Source organism: Paracoccidioides brasiliensis (assembly GCF_000150735.1).
Source record: "Paracoccidioides brasiliensis Pb18 unplaced genomic scaffold supercont2.3, whole genome shotgun sequence".
In the NCBI taxonomy this organism is placed as follows: Eukaryota; Fungi; Ascomycota; class Eurotiomycetes; order Onygenales; family Ajellomycetaceae; genus Paracoccidioides; species Paracoccidioides brasiliensis.
In genome coordinates this window covers 2,537,443-2,564,042 of record NW_011371360.1, presented here as the reverse complement: position 1 = coordinate 2,564,042, position 26,600 = coordinate 2,537,443, and the positions used below count along the sequence as shown (strand labels likewise).

Here is a 26,600-nt window from a genome sequence, read left to right as displayed (position 1 = left end):
ACGAACAGTATCGACGACGAACGATATTCGAGCTATATATTATTCGGCGCCTTTTTACCAGGCGCCACGATCTTCCTGGACGTCATTTCGAGTACTAGTCGACTATGAAGAGAAGTTAATCCCAACGGTAATTACTGAACACAAAACCGGAACAGAATGCTATGGCAGCCCAGGACGCCCACAGAGGCAACAATGAAAACAATGAAGCCTCCTATATGGCTGTTCCGTCGCAGGATGCTCGGTATCGGCAACTTTCTAGATCCCCCCATCCTTACCATCGCTGCGCATTTAGCCCCGTCGCTCCTGGTGCGACTTTCATAAGTCATGATGAAGATGGCAGCGATACCCCTCCGTCGGGAAGATCGCCTATTTCTTCTAGCGATAGCGGGACGGAGGCAGACGACGAGAGCACAGGATTTCTGAAAGGCTTACCTGCACCTCAGATACGGTCCAGGCGGATCCTGGGAGTTAAGCCAGGAAATGTCCAAGAAAGGCGTGGGGGATCAGCAGGTGCACGGATATGGTCTGCATTCAGGAGGTCGAGATTAGAGGCTTCAAGGAGGGAAATAGGTCAAGGCATAGATACTTGTGAAGTAGATGCCCGGTGGCAAGCGGGCAGGCGGGTTGAAGCTCTACGAAGATTGTCAGAAACAACGCTGGTGCTTGTTGTAGGCGCAACGGTATATTTTGGGAATTACGTGAGATTTGCTACCAGAGATTGGGATAGGGGTATGTTCTTGTTCCTAACTACCAATAGGTGTTGGATGCTGATATGTTGAACTTTGGCGATATAGAGCTATCGATCTTTTCGATTATTATACTTGGACTCTACTTATCATACCCGTTTCGAATATTTATGGCCGGTTTCCGAAGGCACAGCTGGAAGTCTATTGCCTCCTTTCCATTCTCGACTGATCTCGACCCTGCGCCTCTGATATACCCTGTTCTCCTCCCTGTCCTGATCGCGTTGTCGCTGGTCAACAATCGCCAGAACCTCATACTCCCGAATATAATTCTTGGTCTTTCCTCAATACCCTTGCCTATGATACCTCTCCATGATTTGCTTCATGGGTGTGCCCTTACACATTGGGCCGTTGCTGCTTTCCCAATTATCACTTCGGATATCTTTACACGGAGCCCAATGGGCCTTCGCGACTTAAATCCAGAGCTTCTCCTCCTGATATTTCCTCTACATCAAGCGCTCGTTACAACATTGAACTTCATTTTCACAACCAGCCTGTTACCTACCGAATTGCAACTCCTTGCTACAGGCCTCATCAATATTCTCCTTTTTACCCAGTCCCCCCAAGCGGAAATACTCAAGGCCTTACTGTGGATAGGCGGGATTTGTATGCTCATCTTATGTCGACAAGTCCTTCATTGGGAGGTTGTCTTGGCTAGAGTGCCATCTTGGAAATTCAGCCGAACCCCTACTAGAGCTACTGGACTGATGAGTTTTTTCAGAATGCTTGATCAAAAGCTCTGCTGTAAACTGATGAGCCATGCTGGCCTAACTGAAGAGGTTTTGACTGATAGTGGCCTCCCCATCAGCCGGTTTACGGTTGCCATGGGCGAGGAATATCAAGAACACCATCGACTGAAACAGCGTGAGTTTGATCGCATATCTTGTGGCGGTCAAGCGGCAGTTTCCGGAATTTGCACAGCTCCCAATGGAGAGAACGTCAAATCCAACGACAGCATTTTCCTGCAAGAGTGCCCTCCATCTAGAAAGTCGAAATTAACAAAAGGCCGTCAACGTCGCCAATCTCTTAATTTTGACGATGGTGATGCAAACGATCCTGTTAAGACCACGCCTGGTGGCCGGCGCAAACGATTAATGACACCGAATCTCCAATCCTTCACCTCTTTGACTTTTGCTCAGGCCCACGTAAGAAAGTGGGCCTATGCACTATACGTCTACGAAGTTACATTGTTCATAATTTTCTTGCCTGTAAGAAGGTATATTGGCCGGAATGCGCTTCACGGAAATGACCCCTTTGGGTGGGCCATTGGGTATCTTTTCGGCAACATACCTCCTTTTAGATTTTGGCTTGTGAGATCTAATATGGAGAATTGGGTGCGATTACCACCTTTACTTGATGAAGAACTCAAAAGCCAGTCATGCCGTCTGGGTTGGGTCGACCATCTCCGGCAAGATACATTCGGAGAGGCAAATACACGTCTTCTTATTGCCTTCTATTGTGTTCTCGTTATTGTAGTTGGATTGGCGTTAGTGGTTCGCCTCAGCGGGACTGTTGAGGTAGATACTCGACGCAAAGTTTTCCATGGGATGATGGTCCTGACGTTCCTGCCAACCACCTTTATCGACCCTACATTTACAGCACTTGCTTTGGCTCTCATCCTCGCCGTTTTTTTGCTCCTCGATCTATTCAGAGCTTCCCAGTTACCACCCATCTCGAGACCACTCACATACTTCCTTGCACCATACGTTGATGGGCGCGACCATCGGGGCCCAGTTATCGTTTCTCATATCTTCTTGCTTATTGGCTGCGCCATCCCTCTTTGGCTCTCTCTTGCTGGAATCCCTCGCAGCGGTATCCCGCCCTGGGATGGGTGGGAGGTGGAGACCCGCGATCTCAGTATGGTTACCGGGATTATAGGTGTTGGGATGGGCGATGCCGCCGCGTCTCTGGTTGGCCGGCGATATGGCCGACGTAGATGGTTCTGGGGGGGCGGGAAGAGTATCGAGGGAAGCGTTGCCTTTGCCGCAGTCGTCTTTGTGGGAATTCTCGTGGCACGAACCTGGCTGATACTTGGCGGTTGGGATCGCTCTGTTTCTGCGTCGATGTCTGAGGTGATCACTTCATCCTGGGCGAGGATGGCGATGTCGGATGGGTGGGCTACCATTGTTGGAAAATCTCTCCTTGCCGCATTTGGGTCTAGTTTCACGGAAGCGGTGTTGACGGGTGGGAACGATAATGTTGTGGTGCCATTGGTCTTGTGGCTGCTTGTAAGAGGATTGGGGCTATAGAAACTGTTGACCTGTTCTAATATCTTCTGCTGGTGGACAGTTATCTTTTGCTACAATTGCCATACATATATATTTGTATTTCTTTCTACCAGCCACGTTTTACCGGGAAAAATTTCTCATCCTTTTGCTCCAATGGGATATTTCACACCCTGTATAGTAATAAGGGACCCTTTTGTTTCATTTCCACTTTGTGCTTTTCCCAACCCATCTGAATATCTAAGAAAAAGGGAACACAATTCATATGCAAACACATGTGGGTCTTCTCTCTTTGGATTCTATATCGTTGGCAAGGATTTGAAACGGGGTTATACCCGGAAACACTACTAGTTTCATGCTTTCCTGAATCCGTTAGGAATATCCTTTGATGTTCATAGATTTCCCGAATCTGCGAAGGGGACATGGCATTTGTTTTCCGTCGCCATCTTGGCATGGAGTTCATGTTTTAATCTGAACCACATTCCGTGGTTGGCTCACCTCTTTACAAGCTTACATTGAGATAAAAATAGGTGGTGACCTTGTCAGCTGTGACTGGCACAAGCGATATTGCGAGGCTGACGACGCCCGTCAATCCATACAACAAAACCCTCGAGGTCGATTACAAAAAGGTGCTTGAATCCCTCCATGCTAAAGTTCGAGATGTTCACTGCAACCTTTTTCCCTATAGCCTCGAAGAAGATCACTACTGCTCCGCCTGGATTTGTGCAATTTTGGTCTCACTCTTGACTGATAGTCTCTGATTCCAAGTCCCTGCCAACTTCACTCGTTGGTAGAATCGACGCAACAGAAACATGGGAAACGTGTTCTTGCATGAAACATTCTGTGATTGATACCTTGTGTGGCTTTTACAGTCAAAAAATATTACCTCTCGTCTAGTTCTTCTAACTAGAAGTTGGTAGCCGCGAGCTCCACTACTGATTGTCGCTATAAAACTCTGCACATCTATTAGCATCAAGTGGTGGAGACCATTGCAATCGGATGAGAAAAGCATGTCATCATTCGAAACATTCTATCCATTTCCCCGTTTCCCACCTGAAATCCTCCGGATCATCTATCTCCTAGCAACCCCGCCACGTTGTGTGTTTGTCAACGAACACCCCAAGCCAGATAGTGACTCCTATGGGGACTTCTACGAGTCGTTCGACACTCGAGTACCCATACCTGGTAATCTCACAATACACCCAAGCCTGGCCTACTTCGCGCATAACTGGTGCCAAAGGGTCCGGGTCAACAAGCCGCCCCGCGAAGCTTGGAATTTCAACACCTACAACGCCAGACGCAGCAAATCTTTACAGACAACGCTAGATTCGTATGGCTTCACGAGCAGCAAAAAGCCATACCAACCATTGACCCCGACTGCTGATGTCCCAGAGATCCCAGCCCATTGGCTTGCTGAACGGCCTGATTTAGCATGGCATTTCACGCGCGAGAGCCATTTCCGTAGCAGAACGCCCATCCCCCCCTTGCTCCATACATGCACCGAATCGCGACAGGTGCTGATAGATTATGGATATGAGCTTACATTCCGAACACGCACGGGTGGGCCGCGCGTGTGGTTTTTGTTTCTGCGATGATGTGTTGTGTCTTCTTTCGCGCGGGTACGATGACTCGTATGATGTGTTGGATGGATGCCCATGGAATGTTGGGCAGTTTCTCCCGGATGATCTGAGGAGGGTGAGGCGTCTTGCGTTACAGGATACGTTTGATCCATCAGATGGATGTGGGATTGCTCCTGCTTCTGGGGCGCTGAGGTTGTTTTCTGGCATTCGAGAGCTGTTATTGATACAGCAAAATTTGCGGTGGGCACATAAGTTTTGGTTTCCTGGTATTGAGGAGGTGGGAGACCAAGGGGAATGGACGTATTTAGACGATCAGGAGTTGTGGAATTGGGTAGCACCTGATTTGGCAGATATTCTTGATTATGATCTACGCAGGAATCGCGAATGTCTCTGCCTTGAGTATTACGATGCGGCCCTTGCTGAATACGAACGAGTTCATAAGGGGGATTTATGTGGATTCTTTCAATATGTTTCTAAAAAATACGAAACGGGGTTGAGAGATGAGAGAAATCGGGTCCTTGGTGTTCGCGAAGAAGGGCAAATGACCGTAACACCTTCTTGGAATATACCGAGTGTGACTCTTGTTACTTTTGGTCCGAAACATGCGATAAAGGGCACTTCTCCGTTGCCGGGAGAGGTATTGGCAGAACCCTCAGGAGAGGGATTACAGAAACCCGAATGCGCACCTTCGAAGCTTGTTCCCCTTTTAGCCACTATATACGGCGGAATACGTGGATATATATCCATATTCAGGTGTCTCTGACATCACATGGCGGTGAGAGGCAACACTCTACTTGACTGGTTTCAACCGAGTCAATTGAGAGCTTGCTCCTCTCATTGGCAGTGAATTACTACAAAGCGGGTTTCGTTTTCACGAGCTGGAGGTTTTCTGAAGTGATTTTGGACACGGATATTGCTTGGACAATGGAGTATAAATGGTGCACTTGGTGGGAGGCAGTATATCTATCTACCCATGGAGATCTCATCATAGTTTTGAAGTGGAATAGACTCCCAAAACATGAACCCTGAGCGATCTGGAAATCTAGACCTGCAGGCCTTTCCTCTCTTATTATTTATTTAATTTCCCCCCCCCCCCCCCCCCAGAACTAAAAGAGGAGAAATATTTGCAAGTTTGCGTAATGTTGCCTATCTCGTGGTCTCTAACCAGTCTATCATGTGGATTGTCAAATCTGAATGTAGAAATCTCTCATCCCTAATCTTAGCGATATACATACACTGTGTGCAGAGAAACAATATGAGAGAAGTGCAATATGAATCATCACAGAAGAGCAAAAGAGTAATAATGTAGTGAAGAAATAACATGCAGTATTAAACAGCTAAGCACTCAAGTTTCCGCATCATATCTGCAAATCTCAGTATATTTTTTTGTCTTCGCTGATACAAGTATTAAGAATAGAATTGAGTGAAAGAGATATTCAGACTCGTAGAATGATGCTTCTTCTATTCTTGGCTTCATATCTGTCTCACACACATTTCTCATGAGGATCTTGATATCACATAGTTAACGGGTTGACACAATTGCAAGTCTTCTGTTGCATATGATTATTTTTACGTGAAGTCTGAGTAGATTGAAGGCGCAGTTGAGCCAAGTGATCAAGTTCTTGGCCTCACCCAAGGAAATGAGGCAGTGAGAATGGATTGATTATTGACATGAATACAACGGACATACATGACTGGAGAAATATATAGAGTGTCGATAGCTCCCTCGAGTGCTAGCAAGGAGCGGTAGTTAATTGCTAGCGAAATGTTAGCAGCAGGGAGGCTGATGTCTGACTATACTGCTATGGGTAAAGAAGTGTTGACCGAGTTAACCATGGGTAACTAACTACAGGCAGGCATGTGTCGGTTGGCAAAGCAAAGCCTGACTCCAAGGTCGAAGCAACATGACATGTGCATGACATGGCATCTGACGAGAGGGCGGGTTTTGGTAGAGCGGAATATGCAAGAAATTCTTACGTTGTCCAAGACACATGATTTGAGTCTTGCGTGGAAGTGCCCTTTGTGTGCGCACTGGTGCGTCCTGGCTGTGCCCTATCAATACCTGGGGAGGAGAGGAGGGAGAGTCCACGGGTGTGTTCTTGATGCCGATCAGGTTTACTGTGAAGACCTTGTGGGCAGTGGGCTCCCGCAGCGGACTCTTTGTTTGGCTGGGGCCGGCAAGAGAAATAGTTGAGGAAATGCCAAGGCCCGACGGATGATCTATTTTCCGGATCCGGTATGGCGTCATGTGCCAGTCGTGATGTGCTGGGGAGGTAGGTCACTGGTACCTGGTACCAGTGTGCATGAACACAGGTGCTCTAGGTATTTGATACTTTCTGGGATTTGTTTCATCATCGGGAGGGCTGCTTTGCCCGGAGGTTTCGAGTACGTAGACTTTGCTGGGGCAGCGGACAGTAAGTAAGGTACTGGTTACCCCATGTCCCCCATTCACCGTTCCTCTTGCAGCAGAGGTTGACAACGTCGGCTGCATCCATGTACCAACATCTCACTCGTCTTCCGTTTCTTTTCTTTTCTTTTCTTCTTCTGCTGCTTCTTCTTCCTGCTCCTCCTCCTCCTCCTCCGTCTCTATAAACTCAATCTATTCCACCTTCTCGAGCGAGTATCGACTCTCCTTCTCCTCCCCCCTCCCCTCTCTCTTGCTGTGGCTCAGTCCTGTGACTCCCTAGCCTCCCAGCCTATCCTCCTTTTTATATCTGCTTTCTCGTCTACGCTGTTCTATGTTGTTCTAACGATTCCTCTTTAAATTGCTACCCTCTATATCGTCCCTATTCTATTCCCTGGAAGGAGTTCTTACCAGTTGGTTATCCACTAACTAGTTATCTGGTGAGAGCTACGAGCTGCTTATCCCGTACGTTATTAACACTCTTGCTGTCTCCATGAAAATAAAAGCAGCCAGCCCTTACAACGACAAGAAGAAAATAAAAATGAACACGAAGGAACATTTGTAAAAAATATTAAAAATATTAAAAATATAAATAATTAAATAAAAAATAAAATTAAAAAAAAATACCGTGTGTTTTTTCGTCCCCATCTGCTGCAAGCCGCCTTGTTTTCTGCTGGCCAATCACCAACCAGCCTAGCTTCCACGGCCTAGAGCTCACTCCAGTCATCTCCAGGTACCCGGCGAATCTTCCTTCAACCTCCTTTCAACGTCCTTGAACAGCGTTTCTGTCGTTTCCTTCATATCATCTACTTGGACTGCTGCTCCCTTGGATAGTAGCGGGCTATTTATCGTCTCCTCTCCGCTTCTCTCCGCTTAACCAAGTTGTCTCCTTCTACACTCTGCCTATACTCCAGGCAGTCTGGTGACCTCATCTCCACCCGAGCTCAACAACCCTGAACGAACGACGAAGCCTTGACGAAAGAATCAACACTTCCACATTGTTCTTTCGTGCCTGAAAATCGAAACAGTTGTTTTTCGTATCACACATATCCCGTGGTTGGCTGTACGTGACGTACTAAAATTAGTTTCCCAAATAATATCAACTCACTCCAGAAGCGCTCACCGATCGTCAACCACCCTGCCTTATAATATCAATACCCTCCCTCACGTCTCACTTCAGTATTTGCTGCTTGAACCGCTCCTGATGGGACCCCGGTCCAAGCAGTCGATTTTTATACCGTTGTCGAGGTCGTGATCGTTTCCGGGAGATCGAACCCTTTTGAGGGCTATGCCCATCATGGACTCCCCAAAAGATGCAACTCCAACGTCCAGGCCACTACCGTCCAGACGACGAAAAGAATTAGATGTCATCCCGATACAGGTGGGGAGCTACACTCGTCTCGAAGAGATTGGCCGTGGTAGTTTTGCCACAGTTTATCAGGGTGTCCATAACGTGAGTTAGCCTGTTGTGCCAGGTCTCTTATTTCCATTCATCCTCTGGTTGTGAATCTATTAAACCATAGGATCTTCCAGGGATATGTTTAATGTGTTTATTATGCTGACATATTAATTACAGAGAAATCAAACTCTGGTTGCCATAAAGTCTGTGAACATGGCCAGACTAAACAAGAAACTTAAGGATAACTTGAAATTGGAAATCAACATCCTCAAGGCTGTCAATCACCCTCATATCGTGATGCTTCTGGACTGCCAAGAGACATCCCATGAGATCCACCTGGTGATGGAATACTGCGTCCTTGGAGATCTCTCGATATTTATCAAAAAGCGTGACTCCCTTGTGAGGCACCAATTGACCCGTGATTTGATACTGAGATACCCGAATCCACAGAGCGGTGGCTTAAATGAAGTTATTGTCCGCCATTTTCTAAAACAACTTGCGAGTGCTCTCCATTTCCTCCGATCTAGGGATCTAGTCCATCGCGATGTAAAGCCTCAAAACCTTTTGCTTAATCCTTCACCCCAATCCATCGCCAAGGGTGATTACCGGATTCCTCCATACAAAGGAAATGGGGATCTATTCACTCCGCTAGCGGGTTTAGATTCCATGCCCCTGCTCAAACTGGCAGACTTTGGCTTTGCTCGCTCACTTCCTTCAACTTCTCTGGCCGATACCCTTTGCGGTTCGCCCCTGTATATGGCTCCAGAAATCCTGAGGTACGAGAAATATGATGCTAAAGCCGATTTGTGGTCTGTGGGAACGGTCTTGTATGAAATGGTGGTTGGGAAGCCGTATTTCAGAGCTACGAACCACGTGGAATTGCTGCAAAAAATTGAAAAGGCCAATGATCGAATCAAGTTTCCTGAACATTGCGAAGCATCCGAAACCATGAAAAAGACAATAAGACATCTGCTCAAACGGAACCCGGTTGAAAGGATGGGTTTTCACGATTTCTTTGAGTCATCGCTCATTAAAGGGGATATTCCTGGCTTGGTGATGGAGGGCAGACATCACTCTCACGAAATAAGCTCTGCGGATGAGTTACAAATACAAAGGGTGCGTTCAATTCGGCAAGACCGAGACAGCAATGCTGCGCAGGATACAGGCTACTCATCACCGTCCGGCCGCCATTCTTCGCCCCAGACTGAGGATCAACGACCAACAACTCCACGCCCAGTATCGGGGAACTTTTCTCGTCCACCCACGGCCGTACGCCGAGTTGGAAGGCGCGACATACCAGATCTACAAAAGGTAGTTGTAACAGGGCGACAGCAAAACATGACCTCTCAGCCATCTTCTCCTCGACAGCCTGATTCTGGCGAACACACTACTGCTGCTTATGCAATGGAACAGCAACGAAGCAGGAATACATCTTCGCCCGGGTCATCTTTATTCAAAGAAAATGTCATAGAGCATGGGACACCTCCGCAACCTGCATTTGACAAAGATGCCGAACGGGAACGGGAACGGGAACGCGCTGCTCAGGATGTGGCTTTTGAGCGCGACTATATCATAGTAGAAAAAAGAGCGGTGGAGGTGAATGCGTTTGCAGATGAGCTTGCTGCGAGCCCACGCATTCAGCAACAGAGTCAAATTCCGCTACGCCAGGTAGGGGGGACTATTGCCCGTCGTGCGGCCACAGCCTCTCACTCCCCCAGTACGTCACAAGGTGTTCCAGCTCGAGCGTTACAAATGGTTACTGGTAAACCCCGGGCAGATTCCAGCCACCAACGACAGGGCTCATACGACCGGAGATACGGCCCTAGCCCTACCTCGGCGACATCTGCAATTTCGAAAGCGCTAAATATGGCTAGCGGACGACTGTTTGGGGTTGGGTTTTCTCCTCCGCTAGCTTTTACAAAGGGTGGACGCTCACCGACCCCGTCCTACAGCCCTTTCCCCGCCTACCCACTATCCCAAGGTAATCTTGTCATTGTTGGCGATGGAGCGAAGACACAGTTTGCATTAGACGAAGACACGAAGACGGTCCAGATTATTGAAGAATGTGCAACGCGGAGCGATGTTGTTTATGGATTTGCTGAAGTCAAGTACAAACAGCTGATACCGTTGGCTCCATCCATGCAATCGCATACAGCTATTCACCCCGATGCCACCACTTCCACGGATATGGAAGTTGACCCGTCCCAGTCGATGGATGGCGGGCTGACTGTTGATGCAGTTGTGACACTATCTGAAGAAGCACTTGTACTCTACGTGAAGGCGCTTTCTTTGCTTGCGAAGTCGATGGATATCGCTGGTGCATGGTGGGCTCGCAAAAATGCTGGAGAAGTCATTGGCGATAGTTCATCCGTCGGGTCGGGGTCTGGTAGTGGTGGCAACGCAACCCCTGCAGTTGGGAACCGGGTGAATAACGTGGTGCAGTGGGTTCGCAGTCGGTTCAATGAGGTGTTGGAGAAGGCGGAGTTTGTCCGGCTGAAACTAGCGGAGGGTCAGAAGCGAATACCTGTCGGTCACCCTTCACATCCAAGGAACAATAACAACAACACATATGAATCAGATACAGACCTGAGACTAAGAACCTCCGTCGACCAGATTGTCGTGAGCTCTGGGATAACTGCCGAGAAGTTGATGTATGACAGAGCGTTGGAGATGAGTAGGATTGCGGCAATCAATGAACTTACTGGAGATGATTTACCCGGGTGCGAGATTGCCTATGTCACTGCGATTAGGATGCTGGAAGCAGTCTTGGAAAATGATGAGGAGGTGCTGGCGAGGAAATCTGGACAAGGAGACAAGGAGGATGCGGCAGATCGGGATAAAATGCTCATTAATGGAGTTCAGGTGGAGGAACGTCAGGTTGTGGCTAAACGTGAGTTGAGCTATATATTTGGAATTATTTCCGCTTAAATTTGCTGGACTCTGCACGATATGAAACCTGATGTCATATGATGTGCCCATATATGCTAACCTACTGTCTCTCAAATATTCAGTTGTCGTTAGCATCCGCACACGCCTCAATGAGCTGCGAAAGAAGATGACACTCCTGTCCAAGAGAACATCTGCTCCTCCCAGTATTCAAGGCAAGACCCCCATTTCCCATCATCGCGGAACTTCCTCGCCTGCCATCGCGTCCGCTTCCCCCCGGTGAAGGCTTAATGCTATTTGGGCTTTTCAGTCTCTCCTGTCCCCGACGAGGTCCTTTGGATATTGATATAAATAACAAAATTGATTTCCAACCTCTGTTGTATGCATTTTGCGCTAAGATGGATACCTAAGTGAACATGTCAAGTGATATTTATTCATGTTCTGCCAGAGTGATGCTGCTTTGCTTGATATTTTACCCGAACAATATCAGGATTTGAAGATGCCTCAGCACTTAGTGATGTTGAGCATCTAAGTTGCTGTTTGCTTCCTTTCCGTCTCTCCGGTTTCTTCTTTTTCTTCCATCTTATCATGCATGCCAGTTTGCTTGATCTTGAAGCTGCTTGCTTACACCCTCCCCCCCAACAACATTGCAACCCGTTTCCCTGAAATGGTTGAACCACTGATTATTACATTTATCAGTTGCCTTTTCACTACTATCTACTTTTCTATGTTGCATACAGACATGTACGTGGGTTATCTCTCTCTCTCTCTCTCTTTATTTTTTATTTTTTATTTTTTATTTTTTTTGCGCATCACTACCATTTCTCTTTCTCTATTGTCATATTTATTTTATACCCCTTAAGGTTGTGGGTTGTGGTGTTTTATTTGTTCAGGCGCTTATTACTCTCTCCTCTTTTTTGCACTTCAGAGAAAGAAAAAAAAAGATATGTAGAGGGAGAATTACTGGAACTTGAAATGAGGAAGAGCTTGGTTGTCCTGGTCTTTTGGTTTCGCTTCTTTTTATGGGCATACTATATAGTTTGATAGCCGCCCGCCACTTTCCTCACCTTTTATCCTTAATCTTTTTATTTTTATTTTTTGATTTAAATCATTTTTATTCTTCATGAAGCTTTATGATATTCTATTTTCCTGGATAAACAGATTGAAACATAGCTACCGCATGCTAACGATTGGGAGTTGCAGCTGGGTTTCTCAGATCGGAGAATTATTGGAGTCTTTCTTTTTTCTTTTCTTTCTTTCTTTTGGCTATGGCTATGTTATGGTTTTCAACTTAGATAGCCCGCGTTGGGGGTATTTTGTGGGAGGTCAGTTAGCTTGCCTAGCTACTTGATGCAATCAACATTTGGTTCCTGCGCAAACTGCTATGGGTCTCATATAAATCTACATATATTTAGTTACTTATGAAGTGATATTTAATGACCAGCGATGATTGAAATGAACTTTTTAGTTGTTCGGGAGTGTAGAAGGCAACGAGTTCGCAGAGAAATGTGCTGAAACAGGCTTCTTCTTGTCCGTCCAGTCGACGTATGGGCCCAGGCGGAGGAGGAAAGTTGATTCTTCTAAAACTCCCAATAAATCCGCTGCTAGTAAGCTGGCCCGAATGTTGGGCACAGTTTACGTAGCAGCTAAGCCATGTTCGGCTTGAGCGATCTACGGGTTCGGAAAATGGTGAAAATGATTTGTTTCACTATCGTATGAAAATTGAATCATAATATATACAGTTTATGCAAACACCGTATGATGAGCTTATGTTAGAGCAAAATGGATATGTCTGAGCCCACTGAGCCCTACAAATACACACCACTTGTGACCCCAACATCAATACGTCTCCTTCGCGTCGACTCAAAATCATTTTCACATGGCTCAGACATTCCCCGGATAACCTGTAGTCTTAAAACGGTTGACCTAATCGCCAACCCATGGTACCATGCTCTGTCATATACGTGGGGAAACCCACTTCCCGTGGATAACGAATACTTCCGTCCTAAATATGACGATGCGCAAATATTCACCAAATACGACTACGAGGAAGGTAAATGTGTCATCCACCTTGATGGCAAGCTGCAATACGTAAGCAGGAACTTATTTGATGCGTTGAGTACCGTGCCATCAGATGCGTGGGCTAGAAATTGCAATCGCGGCAACACGAAGAAGCAGAAGGCTCATGCCCCGCTACACTGGGTTGGGATTTCGGGTGATGAGGATTATCTTCTGTCAGTTTTGGCGGGCGGAGAGAGTGTTGATGTTAACCTTTTGGATGGCTTGGGGAGATCTGGGTTAAGTTGTGCAGCGGAGTATGGGAGGATGGGGGTTGTTGAGATTCTGATGAAGGCAGGGGCTGATGCGATGATTGTGGATGGGGAAGGGAAAATAGCGGTGGATTATGCAAGGGGAGAATGGGCATGGTGAAATTGTGAGGGTTTTGGAAGCTTGTGGGGAGGGGGGGGAGAATCTGTTGACTCCATTGGAGCTTCCGGATGGCCCGCAAGTTTGGATGTGGGTTGATCAAATTTGTATTAACCAGGAGGATCTCGAAGAAAGGGCTACGCAGGTTACTATGATGGATCAAATTTACCAGAAGGCACGGTATACTCTGGTGTGGCTAGGGGCTGAAGACCAGTATACTGAGGCAGCTGTGAAAGCTGTCTCGAAGATCGACTCTGCTCCTGTTGATTTTCAGGATAGCAAGATCACGCCTTATACCAGTGAGGGTAAAGATCTATATGAGAAAGAGGGCATCCCGTTCATCTCTGCAGAGGAGTGGACTGCTCTCGCAGCTATTTTCCTTCGGAATTACTTTCGACGGCTTTGGGTAGTGCAGGAAAATGTGCTCTCCGGGACCATTCTTGGATACTGTGGCAAGCATGAATTACCTTGGAGAATGTTCTGCAGAGTTGCACAGGTTGTGTATTTCAGACAACTACGACTCGCCCGTATCACATCGGTGGAATACATCAACAGGCTGGATGCGGTTGTCGGTATTGAGAGCCAGGCAGTCTCTCTGGTGCAGTGGAGGGAGAGATTTGAGAAAGGGGACAAGGCAGCGGAGCCGAAGGAGCTTTCTTTTGAAAGTCTCGTTTTTGATACATGGACTTTCCGCGCAACTGATCCTCGAGATAAGATTTTCGGTCTCTATGGACTGCTCAATATAGTCGACAAGGGTAAATGGCGGCCGGACTATCACAAGTCTGTAGAAGAGGTATACGCAGAAGCAACTAAGACGATTATGCAGCAATCTGGGGAATTACGGATGCTCTCCGCTGCCGTTGATTGCTCTCTTCGAAACATTACAACGCTTCCCTCGTGGGTTCCCGACTATAGCATGGGTTATACGAATATGATGTGTGCAGTATATAATGCTGCTGGTGACCTTCCTGTCTGTCCTTTCAATGCTACAGCGTGGGATGTGCTGGAAGTGTCCGGGGTTAAAATCGATACGGTGCTGGATATAGGAAACACGACACACAGACCTAGTGATCAATATATGATTTTTGATCCCCGCTGGCTTGAGCTGCTCCTGCTTCTCCCGGTCAAATACCATAATGGCCAAAGCAGAACGGAGGTTCTCTGGCGCACAATATGCGGTGATCAACATGTCAAAGGAGATATTCCCGCACCTGGGAGTTACGGGGAAGCTTTCCGCAAGGCGCTATGCGTGATGGTATCAATTATAGCCCATAATGAAGCCAAAAGAGCAGTTAGCAATTCAAGCCTCCCTCCAAGTCTGAGCGCCGCAATTGCTCGCGTGAGAAATATATGGTCAACGCCTCCAATGTCAGACATGACAGCAGAAGACATTGAATTCGACTTCTCTGAACTAGGTCGAAACCTGAGCGAACCCCAACATCGGAACTTAATCCACTATCTCTTTAAACTGCAATGTTTTGCGGCCACAGAATCGTCCCCTTTTACTCCCACCCTCGAACAAGCTGAAGAATGCTACTATACGGCCATGAACTGGGAAGCATACGAAAAACACAGTACGATAGTGCTACCGGAGGAGTGTGGGGACTTTTATCAGTCTGTGCGTTCTAGATATGGGAAGCGTCGCGTGTTTGTCACTTCCAAGAGGTACCTGGGCCTTGGGCCGCGGTCGATGCAGGCAGGTGATGAAATATGGGTGTTGCCAGGGGCTGGAGCGGCTTTTGTATTAAGAAAAACAAGTAGTTCCTCGTTCTTGATGATAGGGGAAGCATATGTGCATGGTGCCATGAATGGGGAGGTTGCTCTGGGGTTATCTGACGAATTATGTGCTATCAAGCTGGTGTAGTTTTCCCTTGGATATGTTTTAGGCCCTTAGCATATGCAAGTATGTACACGCTCGGTAGTGGCATGATATTAATGAAGGATTGACAGTACTGGCCCCTTAATATAGGGGAGATGTGTGCTCTCTTCTCCGAGTCTCCTGTTATTGGGCTCGCTAAGCCAACTTAAATAACTGTCTGTGGTGATGTCGTCTAATTAAGCTTATCTCTAGCGCGCCCGCTTGTCCTACCTAACTACTCTAGACGTTTAAGCATATTTTCGACTTCCCAGCCCCGGTCGACTTCCAAGGCCAACGTGAAGAAACGACAGTTTCTTTTTTCCAGAATGGAAAAATGATTCTCACTTGTACCCAGAACCAAGAAGGCCATGGTCTGTGTAACTGGGTATTAAGGCAATCCTTGTTATTTCAGTTGCAGCAACTGGCTTCTCTAGAAGATTATTCTTCCGTAAAGGACTCGGGTTAACGTGTTCTTTACTCTCTCTGATATGAGCAGTGTGCTCTAGAAACTGTTCTCTATGTCGAATGCTATCAATTACACCAGTCCTCTGCAACTGGGAGTTCGTGTCTGAAAATCTTCGCAGCTGCTGATTGCCAGTTGCCAGTTGCCAGTTCCAGTGGGCTCCAGGGACTCTCACCTTCCACCACTTCCAGCTCCGTCTTGATGGCGTTTGTCCGATGCGCCTGCTTTCCGCTATGCTTGCGCTCTCTTCTGCTTTATCGACACACTATCCTTTGTTTTAGATGTTTTGTTTTATTTTTTTGCCCAGCATCATTCAGATATACGTACACTTTTCTCATTACACCAGAACGCAATCATTCCTAAGCTTGAACTAATTGCATACCTACATTGGATATACCTTTTCTGCTGGTATCCCAGATACAGATACATATTTGTATCTTGCTTTCGACAAGGTGTTGGTTGCCGACGTTGCCAACGTTTTTTTGCCCCTTCAAACCCCTGGTTCATTTTTCCTAGGTGCGAATGTCGCAGGTACCGGAAATTGGGCCTCCATTTTGCAAACTGAATTCGTTAATAGTTGCGCAATCATCTCCGGACAGTTCGAGGCATGATGGAGGCCGTGAAGGCATGGTCAAGCGGAGCTCGGGGAGTTCGGGACTTACTGCAGATCCGTGTGAGAATATCTGCGCTTCTTTTGTTATCTCCCCATGTGCGGGGGCACATCTGGGGTTTTGAATCGTTACTGAATTTTCCTGATATATGTGTCGTATACAGTCGGGACAAGCGTGGTGGAGCAATGCCCCGAAAAACGGAGGCAGATAGGAGTCATCAGCGCTGCCTTTTTGATCTTTAATAGGATCATCGGAACGGCATCTTTGCAACACCTAGCGCGATTTTGGCGCTCACGGGTAGTGTCGGGCTGTCTTTGGTGGTATGGGCTGTGGGTATGCTGATTGCCATGACTGGAACAGCTGTATATCTGGAGTTTGGAACTACAATCCCAAGGTATGGACCGATTTTTCCCTTTTCAAGACGCTGTATATCTATCTTGAATGGTATGTCTCAGTATTAACGCCTGGAAGAAACGGGGGAGAAAAGAATTACCTGGAATACGTTTACACGAAACCGAGATTTCTGGTGACTGCGATGTTCGCTTCTTATGCCTTTTTTCTGGGCTGGGCAGCAGGCAACAGCATTGCCTTTGGCGAGTATGTCCTTCATGCGGCGAACGTTGAAGTAAATAGGTGGAACCAAAGAGGTATAGGCCTTGCGTGCATTACCTTGGCCTTTGTCATACACGCAACTGCCGTCAAATGGGGTTTACGCATGCAGAATTTCTTTGGAGCCGTAAAGTTCCTTATTGTCCTCATTATTGTTATTGGAGGAGCTGTGGCTCTCACTGGCCATTTAACTATTGAGAAGCCTGATAACTTTTCTCGGCCTTTTGAAGGGAGTATACCAAGTGTATATGGGATTGTCACGGCTCTGTACAGCGTGATATGGTCATACATTGGTTACTCGAATGCAAATTATGTAGGTTCTCATATTCTTGTTGTTTCTGGCTTTTACTATCTGTTGCTTACATATTGCAGTCATTGAGCGAGACGAAAAATCCAGCTAGGACATTGAAAATCGCTGCGCCCATCGGCGTTGGCCTTGCCGGCGTTCTGTACATGCTTGTCAATGTCGCATATTTTGCCGCTGTCCCGAAGAAGGAGATTCTGGGTTCAGGCCGTATTCTTGCGGCCTCCTTTTTTCGAAACGTTTTTGGTCCCAAGGCAGAGCGGGTTCTATCAGTTTTTGTGGCATTGTGTGCGTTTGGGAACGTCCAGTCTGTTCTTTTTTCCCAAGGTAGAGGTCAGTACAGGGCAGCCTATTCCTCCTGAATGGGATTCCGCCTCCCTCAAATCTTGAAAGTTAATTGAGCAATAGTTATCCAAGAACTGGGCCGGGAAGGAGTTTTGCCATTTTCGAAGTTCTGGGCAAGCAATCGACCGTTTAATTCGCCCGCAGCAGGGCTCTTCGAGCATTATGTCATATCTGCCGTAGTAATGCTTGCTCCACCGCCGGGAGATGCATATAACTTCTTGCTCAAGTCAGTTTGGGCTCCTCCGTTTAGTATTGACTTGTGTCTGACCATTAGCCAACCCGACAGCTTGATTTCCTATCCACTTTCGGTTGTGAACGTATTCGTCACTGCTGGTTTGATCCATATCTACATGTTTCCGTCACGTTACCCTGACTGGGCTCCGACCATTCGAGCCGGCCGACCAATTTCCTTCTTCTTCCTGGTTTCCAACATTTTCCTTGTCGTTGCACCATACCTTCCACCACCAGATAAGAAGCACAATGTCTACACGCACTTGCCCTATTATATTCATTGCGTTGTTGGTCTTGGGATCTTTGCGGTTGGGACGATCTACTGGATTTTCTGGGCAGTATTATTTCCTTGGGTCGGGAGGTATCGTCTTTTGGAGGAGACAGTAATAGCTCCGGATGGGTGGTCTAGGCAAATCATTACCCACGTTCCTATCAATGGGGCCGTGAACGAAAAGGGTCAATGGAAGTTGAGGTGATTGAGGGAGAGGAGGAGGATATGGTGATGATGATGGTGATGCCGCGTTCACCATCATCACCAGGACATCTTGAGCGTCTTCTTAAGCATGAGATTTGGAGGGAAACATTCGTTCATTCAACAATAGCTTTTTGCATATTATGCTTCATTGCTTACAAGGGCTGTAGTGTATACATCTAGCGCCAATTTGAGAAGTATTACCCAAAGACCAAGAGAATCACGCGTTACACCACTAAGAATAATGATTGATCGTAAGAAGGTAACATATGTTTCCAGTCTTTCTATGGAGATGAACTCATTGCATCTACACACAAATCACTCGTGAGAATGATTACGTAGGTAGAAAACGCCCCCTCAAACTTGCTGGTATTTCATCTCGCAGAATTGAAAAAGTCCCTTACCGAGCATATAAGAGACTGAGCAGTCTGAGACATAGTTATGTGGCTCAAACCACTGGAATGCTGCCTTTTTGGTCGAAGATAAGGGGAGAGTACAAAAAAAGAATGAAAATCGCTAAATATGGAGCGATGAGTAACTATGACTAAGCCCATGCGGTCGTCAATTTGTTGCGCGTGTGAATCAGCCAATCAACTGAAATCTACTATATATAGTGGGGCACGTGATGAGGGAAGCCGTAAAAGGTTTTATATATACGGAGTAGATATATAAAAATATATATTGTCCAATCTCAGCTGCCTAAAGCTTCGTTCAGTCTTTCTTCTGTAGGACTGCCATAGACCTTGGGTTAGAATTAATTACATATGGCTTGGGGAATACGCGCGTGTGTGTGTGTGTGTGTGTGTGTGAGCGATGTATAAAATCTACATACTTCAATTCAGGATGAATGTTGCTTCTCAGGGCTGAGATGTGAACTAGATAATAGTAAACTAGTTAGTTAACTATATCCGGCCGATCATCGTCTAATTGCAGCTGTTTCGCGCCCCCGTTTGAACTTCTTCTACGCAGTACACCACATTCATTGATGTTCAGTTGTTGATTGTTCATGTACATATATATATACACACATCATAGTATATCAACCCGACACCCGAGATCTAGCAGTGTTTTCTTCTTACTTGCGCCCCCCTGAGTGGTCCAGGGCTGACATTTGCTTCGCGAAGGTTTGGTGCCCTTGTAATTAGTTACTCCATATCCCCTAACTACTACCTAGTTCTCCTGGAGCACTCGGTAATATCAATTCCGCTACGGCCGAAGTTTTCTACCAGGTAACGGAGCTGAAGATATTGGCGCAATAGTCGTCATTGACTACCAACCGTACAATCCCAGCAAAGCCCAATCGCCTGCCAAAATAATTTCTTGTCCTTCGCCCGTCGATTTTTTATCTCTCCGGTGTTCAACCGCAGCCCCGACCGAGATAAGGCCCTTTGTTGACGCTTTTTCGCTCTCTTTGCCCAACCCTTGCCGCATCACGTTCATTTGGCCCCTCCCCCCCCACCCCCCTGAGTCACAGGCTTCCCTCCCCCCAAAGTCACAGGGCCTTCCCTCCAGCCCCGCAGATATTTATAGCCCCCTGCGTTACTCAGAGCCCCCCCCTGTCAATGCTTCTTCTTCACTCCAGGTACGCAGCGTGGCGGTCGATCCTGGATATCGCAAAGATAAAAACCCCGAGACTCCCTTCCGCTGTTCCCAGACAAGCTCTTCCACTGCGACTTCCGCACCTTGCACCTCGAGCCCACAGTTTATCAACATCTACACCTACAGCGCTTCCTCTACGTTCCCGATTTCAGTATACCTTTCGTACAACTTTTGCCCGTCTGACCAAGAGATATTGCTCCTATCGAAGGATGTGCCTCGCCAGACAAGGAGATGACCCTGCAGGAGGGGCCACGGCAGTGGCTGACCGGCAGGTCCTTCCTACCAATGTCAAGCCGCTGCACTATGACTTGACTTTGGAACCGGATTTCAATAATTTTACTTTCGAGGGGACCGTTATCATAGAGTACGTGACTTGAAATTTGCTCCAAATAAAGATCGTCATGAAGTGAGGGGGTGTCTGTATCACATTCTTACTGACTGCATATCTTCTTGTGTGTATATAGCCTTGATGCCGTTGAAGATACCAACTCCATTTCCCTCAATGCCACAGGCATCACCATCCATTCCTGTGCTGTGTCTGCTAATAAAATCGAGGTGGCTTCCAATCCATCAGTCACCGTGAACGAGGACAATGAAACCGCCACTATTAGCTTCGATAAGACGATTCCGATGGGAGCTAAGGCTCAATTGAAGCTGACCTTCGCGGGAACTCTGGGTGATAACATGGCTGGATTCTATAGATGCTCCTACAAGGGTGCCAACGGAGAGCAGAAATACATGGCTGCCAGCCAAATGGAGCCTACTGATGCTCGAAGGGCATTCCCTTGTTTTGACGAACCTGCTCTGAAGGCTACGTTTACCGTCACCCTGATCGCGGATAAGAATTTGACTTGTTTGAGCAATATGGATGTAGCATCGGAGACTGAAGTGAAGTCTACGGTCACTGGGGTTTCGAAAAAAGCTGTCAAATTCAACAAGTCCCCCCTGATGTCAACATATCTCGTTGCCTTTATCGTTGGTGAACTCAATTATATTGAGACCAACGACTTCAGAGTACCTATCCGCGTCTATGCTACTCCAGATCAAAATATCGGCCACGGAAGATTCGCCCTTGATCTTTCGGCCAAGACCCTCGAATTTTACGAAAAGGCATTTAGCAGCCAGTTTCCTCTTCCAAAAATGGACCTGGTTGCGGTGCCAGACTTCTCTGCTGGTGCAATGGAGAATTGGGGTCTGATCACCTACCGCATTACGGATGTTCTTTACGATGAAAAAACTGCTGGTGCTGCTACTAAACAACGGGTTGCGGAAGTGGTGCAACATGAGTTGGCTCATCAATGGTTTGGCAACCTTGTCACAATGGATTTCTGGGATGGCCTCTGGCTTAACGAAGGATTTGCAACTTGGATGTCTTGGTATTCATGCAATGTCTTCTATCCCGAGTGGAAGGTGTGGGAATCTTATGTTATCGATAACCTTCAGATGGCTTTGTCTCTCGATTCGCTGCGAAGCAGCCATCCTATTGAAGTTCCTGTGAAGCGTGCAGATGAGGTCAACCAGATTTTCGATGCTATCTCTTATTCGAAGGGATCATCTGTGCTCAGAATGATTTCCAAGTACATTGGCGAAGAACAGTTCATTCAGGGAGTTAGGGACTATATCAAAGCGCACGCCTACAAAAACACCAAAACTAGTGACTTGTGGGCAGCGCTAAGTAAAGCCAGTGGTAAACCTGTCGAGTCGGTGATGGACATCTGGACCAAGAACGTCGGATTCCCAGTTGTCACTGTTTCGGAAAACCCAAGCAAGGGATCGATATCCGTGAGACAAAACCGCTTTCTGCGAACTGGTGATGTCAAGCCAGAAGAAGACAAGATCCTATTCCCCGTGATCCTTGGCTTGAAGACTCGTGAGGGTGTTAAGGAAGCACTCATTCTTACTGACCGTGAAGCGGAGTTCAAAATCCAAGACCTAGATTTCTTCAAGATTAATGCCGATCACTCTGGAATTTTCCGGACCTCATATACTCCAGAACGCCTTGAAAAACTTGGAAAAGCCGCGAAGGATGGACTCTTAACCGTGGAGGACAGGGCCGGAATGATCGCTGATGCTGGGGCATTGGTTGCCCCAGGATATCAAAAAACATCCGGCATTCTTTCCCTGCTGAAAGCGTTTGATAGTGAATCGGAATATGTTGTGTGGAACGAAATCCTCACTCGTATCGGTTCCATCCGTGGCGCCTGGGTATTTGAAGATAGCAAGGTTAAAGATGCCCTGAAGTCATTCCAGCGCTCTCTCGTCAGCGCAAAAGCACATGAACTTGGTTGGACATTCTCTGAGAACGATGGCCACATTCTGCAACAATTCAAAACGTTGTTGTTTAGCGCTGCTGGGTCCTCTGGGGACCAGGAGGTCCTGAGTGCTGCAAGGGACATGTTTAATCGTTTTGCAAACGGTGATTGTACTGCTATCCATCCAAACATCCAGGGAAGTGTGTTCGATATTGTGCTTCGAGATGGCGGTGAAAAGGAGTACAACGTTGTCCTCCAATGGTACCTCAATGCTCCAACTGCTGCGGAGAAGACCACGGCGCTCCGCTGCTTAGGCAGTGCAGGAAAGCCTGAGTTGATCCAAAAGACTCTTGCTCTTTCCCTTTCGGAGGAAGTGAGAGCCCAGGATGTCTATATGCCGATCTCTGGGCTACAAGTGCACGCGAGTGGTATCACTGCCAGATGGGAATGGCTCAAGCAGAATTGGGAAGCTATTAACAAGCGATTGCCTGCTGCGTTTGGAATGTTGCGCTCTGTGATACAAATTTGCACAGGAAGCTTCTCGACGGAGGCGCAACTTCATGATGTTGAGGCTTTCTTTAAGGATAAGGACCAGAAGGTCAGTATCTCTACTTTTACACACTCTCCTTTTACACACTCTCTTTTCTTGTTGGGGTTCCAGAAAAAGCACCATCGAATAGGAATATTTGAGCTAACAAACTTTTTATAAATAGGGATATGACCGTTCTCTCGAACAAAGTCTTGAAGGTGTCCGTGCTAAGATTACCTGGCTCCAGCGCGATCGGGCTGATGTCGAGAAGTGGCTCAAAGACAATGGGTATATTACTCCATAGAAACTTTAGAAATGGGGTTGTTAAAGTCAGGTGTTGAAATGAAATGTATTGTTTTAAAAAGTATTTTTTGAGGTTGGTGGCATTGGTATGCCATTCAGGAGCTTGGAGCAGCTCGCGGGAAGAGATACATATATACATACCTCTTCATATTTAGAATAACCCCGCTCTATTCATTTAAGACACTCGAGAAACGAATTTCCGTTGGAAATATAAAATACAAGCCATGTTTAAGAGTTAACCAGTTATCATTTTGCTAAATATATCAAATCTCGTTTCCACATATTTGGAACGAGGATATCAAACTGACTTCATAATACAATACAAGAGGTCTAGAGCACGCTATTTGGCCAGAATCTTTGAGTACACCCTAAAACAGCACCGACATATCACAGTGGAAAAATGGATAAAAATAAAAAAAAATTAAAAATTAATAAGACACAAAGAGGATCGAGGAAAGCTGACTGATTTACCAGCCGGCTCCACCTCCTTTCCCAGCAAATCCACTGCTCTCTTCAATCTTCTTCTGCGAGGCAGCACCTCGTACTGGCTTCGACTGGGCAGCTTCATGCTTGCGGAGTTCTTCGGGAACGCGAGAAATGGAGGATTTCATAAGCATTTGTTTAAGATCGTATCTGTATGGTGGAGAAAATACGTTAGTTGATATTCCTAGAAAAGAAAGGAGAAGGAGTAAAAAGGAGAGAAATGGAGGGCGACAGAAAACATACAAGACGTCAGAGTCCTCATTACCCAAGAACGTAATCGCCACTCCACTCTTCCCCGCACGTCCAGTACGACCAATACGGTGAGTATAACTCTCGATATTCGTAGCCATGTTGAAATTAACCACCAAACTGACGTCGGGAACATCAATACCACGACCAGCCAGATCAGTCGCAACAAGCACATCTGTATTCCCATTGCGAACAGACGCCAGTGCAGCCTCACGCTGCTCCTGCGTTTTGCTTCCGTGAAGCGTGACGGATGAATATCCCATATTCTTGATATCTCGAGCAACAGCATCGCAGTTCCGTTTAATGTTGACGAAGACGATGATGGGTGGACGGAATTCGCGCGATGCCAGGATCTCAGCTAGACGTTTCTTGCGCTTGTCTTCGCCAGAAACGAATTCGACGCGTTGCTCAACTGTGTCAACGGCTTCGCCGACGTTGCCGATTGTGACGATAGCGGGCCGTCGGAGGTATTTGCGCGCAATTCGCTCGACGGCTGAAGGCATGGTGGCTGTATACATCATAGTTTGACGGTAGCGGTCCTTGCCGCCAATGTGTTGGCTCATTGCTTGTGGGTTTTCTGCATCTTCGGTGTCGGGTTTCTCGTTAGCGACGGGGAGAGCGTCAAGGATCTTGTTCACGGGTTCTTCGAAGCCGAGATCGATCATGCGATCTGCTTCGTCCATGATGACGTAGCAGCATTGGCTTAAAACGATCATTCGTCTTTCAATGCAGTCTACAAGACGGCCAGGGGTGGCAATGATGATCTCTGCACCGTTTCGTAAACTGTAGGCTTGTTCTTCTAGAGAGTGACCGCCGACGATACTGACGACGTTGAAGCCGAGAGGGGTGGAGAATTTCTTGGCTTCGATTTCAATCTGTTGAGCCAATTCACGGGTGGGCGCTAAAATGATAGCATATGGACCGTCGTTTCTTCTCCATTCAAACTCATCCAGTCGTGGGAGTTCACCAATGTAGACAAGCAAAGGGAGCAAGAATGCGGCAGTTTTTCCGGAACCAGTAACAGCAACACCAATGAGGTCTCGATTTTGCAACGCGATCGGTATAGCAGCTCGCTGAATAGGTGAAGGATCCGTGTATCCAACCTTGTCGATAATGCTAAGAAGGCGCTTCGGAAGCCCAGATTCAGCCCACGACCGCATGGGATTGGGAACGCTTCCCCCTTTCGTACTTATGTTGAAATCTTCTTTGAAAATTCTCCAGTCTCTTTCGCGCATGTGCTCCAACTTTTTCTCGCTCCAATGTGCATCCAGAGCATGCCTCCCACCCTCTTCTTTCCGTCTTCTTTCCATTTCCAATATCTCCCTGGCCCTGGCGCTCCCAGCCTCCGGATCTCTATCCTCTAGTGCTCTTGCATAGTTCCTTGCAACTGCATCAGCAGCCTCGTCACCAAATCCAGCTAAGCGGCCACGACCGAAGAAATTGGTCGTGGATCGGTTTTGGTAGAGAGGATTGTAATCCGGGCTAGTATCTTCATCTGCATTCCACTCAAAATTAAACTTTCTCTCTGTTGTCCGTCTTCGTTTTTTCTTCGCCGAGAAGTTCGAGGTTTGGTCAACACCCATATAACGTTGTCGTATCAGCGCGGCTTGTGCTTCTTCCGGGGAAGGTCGCTTTCCTCCCTTTTGTTCCGTCTTTGAACCTGATGGTGGAGGCATATCATTGTGCTTCGATCGCATCGCAGCCGGGGCGGTAGGGATTTCCACCTGTCGCAAACTTCGAGGTCCCGTGGGAATGGAAGAACGGGACGGGACATCAGTAGCATCATATCTTGATGTTGAGAAAGCGTAACCATTCGCTCCTGAACCCCGAGACGAGGTGCTCGTGGTTCCATTTGCTTTCAGGCGTCGTTCATTTTCGACTTCTTTTGCGCGCTTCTCTAGCGCAAGCTTTTCTCTCTGCGCTTTTGATAGAAATGTAGGCTAAATGTATCGAAAACAAAGTTGATAGACGGTCAGTATCCATTTTGTTTCTAAGTCGAGGAAAAGTTAAAGTTTCTAAAGAAGCTGAATACTCATTGTAAACAAACAGCACAAGTATGAGAAAGAGGAAATGATGGTAAAAATGGTAAAAAATGAGGGAGGTCTATTCATTCACCCACCTTTGATGCGGCTTCATCTGCTTCCCGCTTCTTTCTTAGTAGTTCCTCAACGCTTAGGGGCGTAGCTGACGCCTTTGATCCCCACCCCACTTTAGTTTTCTTAGCTACTGGAGGCGCTGGCGGCGGGGCTTCTTCAGGGGGTGGAGGGGGAGCTATAGAATCTGGGTGCAGCGGAGGAGCAGCTGCATCTGGTGGCGGAGGAGGTGCTAACGATTCGGGAGGCGGAGGTGGTGGTGTAGGAGGACGTTCAAAGGGTTCTGGAGGTGGCCCTGAGGGTGGCCCGGGGAGGGATAAATCGGTATAGCCATTCGCAATAATTTCATCCATGCTTTTTGTCGGATCCCAGATGTTCTTTGGGATTAAAGGAGTTCAGTTAGAGCAAACAATTCCATGCGACTCGTCGTGAAGTTAACTAATGCGTGGTCATGTGACCATTTTAAGATATTAGTCAGCAGCAGCAGGTCCGAACTCGGATCTTAGGGAGAAAAGCTGAGAATAAGAGCTTTGCA

At 47.1% G+C, this 26,600-nt stretch overlaps 10 protein-coding genes across 10 annotated transcripts; 7 read left to right on the top strand and 3 right to left on the bottom strand.

The window, feature by feature from the left end:
- Positions 1-161: 161 nt before the first annotated feature.
- Positions 162-2,992, top strand: PADG_03155 (dolichol kinase; the record flags this gene model as incomplete). Its single annotated transcript, XM_010759983.1, has 2 exons — positions 162-729; positions 795-2,992. 2 exons carry the CDS (start codon positions 162-164, stop codon positions 2,990-2,992), a joined length of 2,766 nt encoding a protein of 921 aa, XP_010758285.1.
- A 986-nt stretch (positions 2,993-3,978) lies between these two features.
- Positions 3,979-5,311, top strand: PADG_03154 (uncharacterized protein; the record flags this gene model as incomplete). The annotated part of the gene is made up of 2 exons (XM_010760456.1): positions 3,979-4,539; positions 4,640-5,311. The coding sequence occupies 2 exons, from the start codon at positions 3,979-3,981 to the stop codon at positions 5,309-5,311; spliced, it is 1,233 nt and encodes a 410-aa protein (XP_010758758.1).
- A 1,210-nt stretch (positions 5,312-6,521) lies between these two features.
- On the bottom strand, positions 6,522-7,039 carry PADG_11551 (uncharacterized protein; the record flags this gene model as incomplete). Its single annotated transcript, XM_010760706.1, has 2 exons — positions 6,522-6,768; positions 6,837-7,039. 2 exons carry the CDS (start codon positions 7,037-7,039, stop codon positions 6,522-6,524), a joined length of 450 nt encoding a protein of 149 aa, XP_010759008.1.
- A 1,210-nt stretch (positions 7,040-8,249) lies between these two features.
- Positions 8,250-11,520, top strand: PADG_03153 (ULK/ULK protein kinase; the record flags this gene model as incomplete). The annotated part of the gene is made up of 3 exons (XM_010759982.1): positions 8,250-8,405; positions 8,529-11,241; positions 11,363-11,520. 3 exons carry the CDS (start codon positions 8,250-8,252, stop codon positions 11,518-11,520), a joined length of 3,027 nt encoding a protein of 1,008 aa, XP_010758284.1.
- Positions 11,521-13,019: 1,499 nt separating this feature from the next.
- Positions 13,020-13,667, top strand: PADG_11550 (uncharacterized protein; the record flags this gene model as incomplete). Its single annotated transcript, XM_010760705.1, has 1 exon — positions 13,020-13,667. One exon carries the CDS (start codon positions 13,020-13,022, stop codon positions 13,665-13,667), a length of 648 nt encoding a protein of 215 aa, XP_010759007.1.
- An 85-nt stretch (positions 13,668-13,752) lies between these two features.
- Positions 13,753-15,528, top strand: PADG_11549 (uncharacterized protein; the record flags this gene model as incomplete). The annotated part of the gene is made up of 1 exon (XM_010760704.1): positions 13,753-15,528. The coding sequence occupies one exon, from the start codon at positions 13,753-13,755 to the stop codon at positions 15,526-15,528; it is 1,776 nt and encodes a 591-aa protein (XP_010759006.1).
- Positions 15,529-15,863: 335 nt separating this feature from the next.
- PADG_03151 (uncharacterized protein) lies at positions 15,864-16,492 on the bottom strand (the record flags this gene model as incomplete). Its single annotated transcript, XM_010759981.1, has 3 exons — positions 15,864-16,250; positions 16,313-16,355; positions 16,383-16,492. The coding sequence occupies 3 exons, from the start codon at positions 16,490-16,492 to the stop codon at positions 15,864-15,866; spliced, it is 540 nt and encodes a 179-aa protein (XP_010758283.1).
- A 15-nt stretch (positions 16,493-16,507) lies between these two features.
- PADG_03150 (uncharacterized protein) lies at positions 16,508-18,561 on the top strand (the record flags this gene model as incomplete). The annotated part of the gene is made up of 5 exons (XM_010759980.1): positions 16,508-16,658; positions 16,760-16,929; positions 17,018-17,518; positions 17,578-17,842; positions 17,918-18,561. The coding sequence occupies 5 exons, from the start codon at positions 16,508-16,510 to the stop codon at positions 18,559-18,561; spliced, it is 1,731 nt and encodes a 576-aa protein (XP_010758282.1).
- A 1,558-nt stretch (positions 18,562-20,119) lies between these two features.
- Positions 20,120-23,241, top strand: PADG_03149 (uncharacterized protein; the record flags this gene model as incomplete). Its single annotated transcript, XM_010760455.1, has 3 exons — positions 20,120-20,520; positions 20,621-23,006; positions 23,122-23,241. The coding sequence occupies 3 exons, from the start codon at positions 20,120-20,122 to the stop codon at positions 23,239-23,241; spliced, it is 2,907 nt and encodes a 968-aa protein (XP_010758757.1).
- Positions 23,242-23,707: 466 nt separating this feature from the next.
- PADG_03148 (pre-mRNA-splicing ATP-dependent RNA helicase PRP28) lies at positions 23,708-26,418 on the bottom strand (the record flags this gene model as incomplete). Its single annotated transcript, XM_010759979.1, has 3 exons — positions 23,708-23,873; positions 23,967-25,912; positions 26,092-26,418. The coding sequence occupies 3 exons, from the start codon at positions 26,416-26,418 to the stop codon at positions 23,708-23,710; spliced, it is 2,439 nt and encodes an 812-aa protein (XP_010758281.1).
- Between the last annotated feature and the right edge of the window lie 182 nt (positions 26,419-26,600).